At 66.5% G+C, this 2,224-nt stretch overlaps 1 protein-coding gene across 1 annotated transcript; it reads right to left on the bottom strand.

Annotated features, from left to right (window-relative positions):
* Positions 1 to 6: 6 nt before the first annotated feature.
* ZBTB42 (zinc finger and BTB domain containing 42) lies at positions 7 to 2,214 on the bottom strand. Its single transcript, XM_017866262.1, has one exon. The coding sequence runs from the start codon at positions 1,866 to 1,868 to the stop codon at positions 600 to 602; it is 1,269 nt and encodes a 422-aa protein (XP_017721751.1). The 5' UTR covers positions 1,869 to 2,214; the 3' UTR covers positions 7 to 599.
* Positions 2,215 to 2,224: the final 10 nt, after the last annotated feature.

Raw genomic sequence — 2,224 nt, 5'->3', positions numbered from 1 at the left:
GAGACACCAGCTGTGCCCAGATGGCCCCTGCTGGCACTCACTGTGCCCCAGGCCTTCCTGGCAGGGGTTCCTGCTGCCACTCCCCAGGAGTGTCCTGTCCTTCCCAGCGCCCCATCGGGATGCACACCAACAACTTTTCTGACATGTGAATAATTCACCTAGCGTGGGGCCAGGCTCATGAAGACTTCCCCAAGCCTGCCAGAGAGGTGGTCAGGAAAGTCCCGGGCCGGGAGATGATGTGCCATCTCACACGGAGAAACCGGGGCAGAGCCAGGTGCTGGTTGGACACCCCTCAGAACTTGGCTGGAGGGGACAGGAGAGGAAGACAGTGTCACAGCCTAGGCAGGGCACAGCCTGGGGGGCCGGAATGAGTTGGGGAGTGAGGGGAAAGGAGAGGCAAGGCGGGAGGAAGGCTGCCCAAGTCACCAAGTCTGAGGCCAAGTTCCAGGAAGCAGCAGCATTCTCACTGCCAGGCGGGTGGAGCCATCCCGCCTGAGCAGGGACCTCCACCTGGCCAGGCTTCACACCCCATGCTGTGTCCCACCTGGGAGGGCCCATCCCTTCCCTTCCACCCCACCCTCAGGACCCACAGGGATGCATCACACCAGGAGGGACTTGACGAGGCCACAGTGAAACTTGCGGACGTGGCGGTAGAGGTCCCCAGACTGCGTGAAACGGCGGTCACACCACCGGCAGGCATGCGGCTTCTCTCGAGTGTGCACCACGGTGTGCCGGCTCAGGTTGTGGGAGTACTGAAAACTTTTGCCACACTGCACACACGTATAGGGCTTCTCACCCGAGTGTGTCCGTTCATGCCTCTTCAGTGTGTATGTGCAAGAGAAGGTCTTCCCGCAGAGCGGGCAGGTGGGTGCCGCCCCCTCGGGGGAGAGCCGGGCCCGGGTGCTGTCTCGCTCACGGAAGTGGGCGCTGAGGTGCAGCTGCAGCACGTGGGAGCTGGGAAACAGCTTGCTGCACAACGGGCAGATGCAGAGGGGCCCACCAGGCCCCAGCTCGTCCTCACTGGCCAGTCGTCCTACATCCAGCTCTAGCTCCCGGCTGCCCTCTCCGCTGACAGGCAGCGGCTGCAAGCCCACCACCAGGCCCTTGGCTGCAGGAACAGGAGGTGGCTTCGGGGGGCTGTGGGTGCTCCTAGAGCTGCTGTTCTCCTCCTGTTCGGACAGTGAGTCCCGCTCATCCTTCACCAGTGGCTGGGCCCCTGGTTGCACCTGGCTGCAGAGGGGTGTCTGGAGGATGCACGGTGGGTGGACCCGCTCCTGCCTTGGGCCAGGCTTCAGCGACAGGTCCAGGGCCTGGTCTGACTCTTCTGGGACCTGGCAGGGAGGAGGCCCAGATGCTCGAGGAGGGAGGGCAGCCTTGACCCCAACCGGGGGGAGCTTGGCCTTCCGGGCAGCTGGGCAGAGGTCCGCGGTCCAGACAGGCCAAGGGCATGGTGGCTGACCAGATTCTGCCCCAGGGGCAGGGTTCCCTGGGTCCAGACTTCGGTCCTTCTTCTGGAGCCTGCCCTTGCAGACCTTGACGATGTCATACATGTGCAGGTAGCTGGCGGCCGCCAGGACGTCCTCGACAGGCAGGCTGCGCAGGTCCAGGCGGCCCTCGTACATGAAGTCCAGCAGGCGGCCGAAGGCGGGCGCCGTGACGATGTCGCAATTGAGCCGCACCGTGTCGCGACTGCCCGCGGGCCGGTCCCTGTAGAAGAGATGGAAGTAGACGCTGCACGCGGCCAGCACTGCACGGTGGGCTGGGAAGCGCGCGTCGCCCACCAGCACGGTGCAGTCGCATAGGAAGCCCAGCTCGCGCTGCTGCCTCAGGCGGCCCAGCAGCCGTCCGCCGTGCTCAGGGAACTCCATGCCGCCGCCGTCATCACCTGGGCACAAACGGGACGCCCGTCAGCGCGCCTAGAGACGCCCGCGAAGCGCCCTTCCCAGCTGCAGGCAGCGCGGAAAGAGCGGTGCGGGAATGACGCGCACAACCGCCCGTCCGGAGCCGCCGCGGGCACCTGCCCCGAGCAGGAAAAACTCGATCGAAAGTAAACAGTAGCCACTCCGCCGCGGGGGCGGGTCCCGGGACTCAGGCGCAGGGGCCGGAGCCGCGCAAACCTGCGCGCGTCCCCGCCGGGCGCTCCTGAACTTCACTCCCGGGCGGCCACCCGCTCGCAGCGTCCCCGACGCCCCGGTGGCTGCGCCGCCGCCCGCCCCACGCCTCC

This window comes from Rhinopithecus bieti, unplaced genomic scaffold (genome assembly GCF_001698545.2).
Source record: "Rhinopithecus bieti isolate Rb0 unplaced genomic scaffold, ASM169854v2 scaffold_20795, whole genome shotgun sequence".
NCBI lineage: Eukaryota > Metazoa > Chordata > Mammalia > Primates > Cercopithecidae > Rhinopithecus > Rhinopithecus bieti.
The sequence above is the reverse complement of the archived record's forward strand: the minus strand, read 5'-3'. Positions and strand labels throughout refer to the sequence as shown.

Excerpts from the sequence above, each read along its gene's own strand:
- ZBTB42 (XM_017866262.1), bottom strand. The coding sequence starts at position 1,868 with ATGGAGTTCCCTGAGCACGGCGGACGGCTGCTGGGCCGCCTGAGGCAG.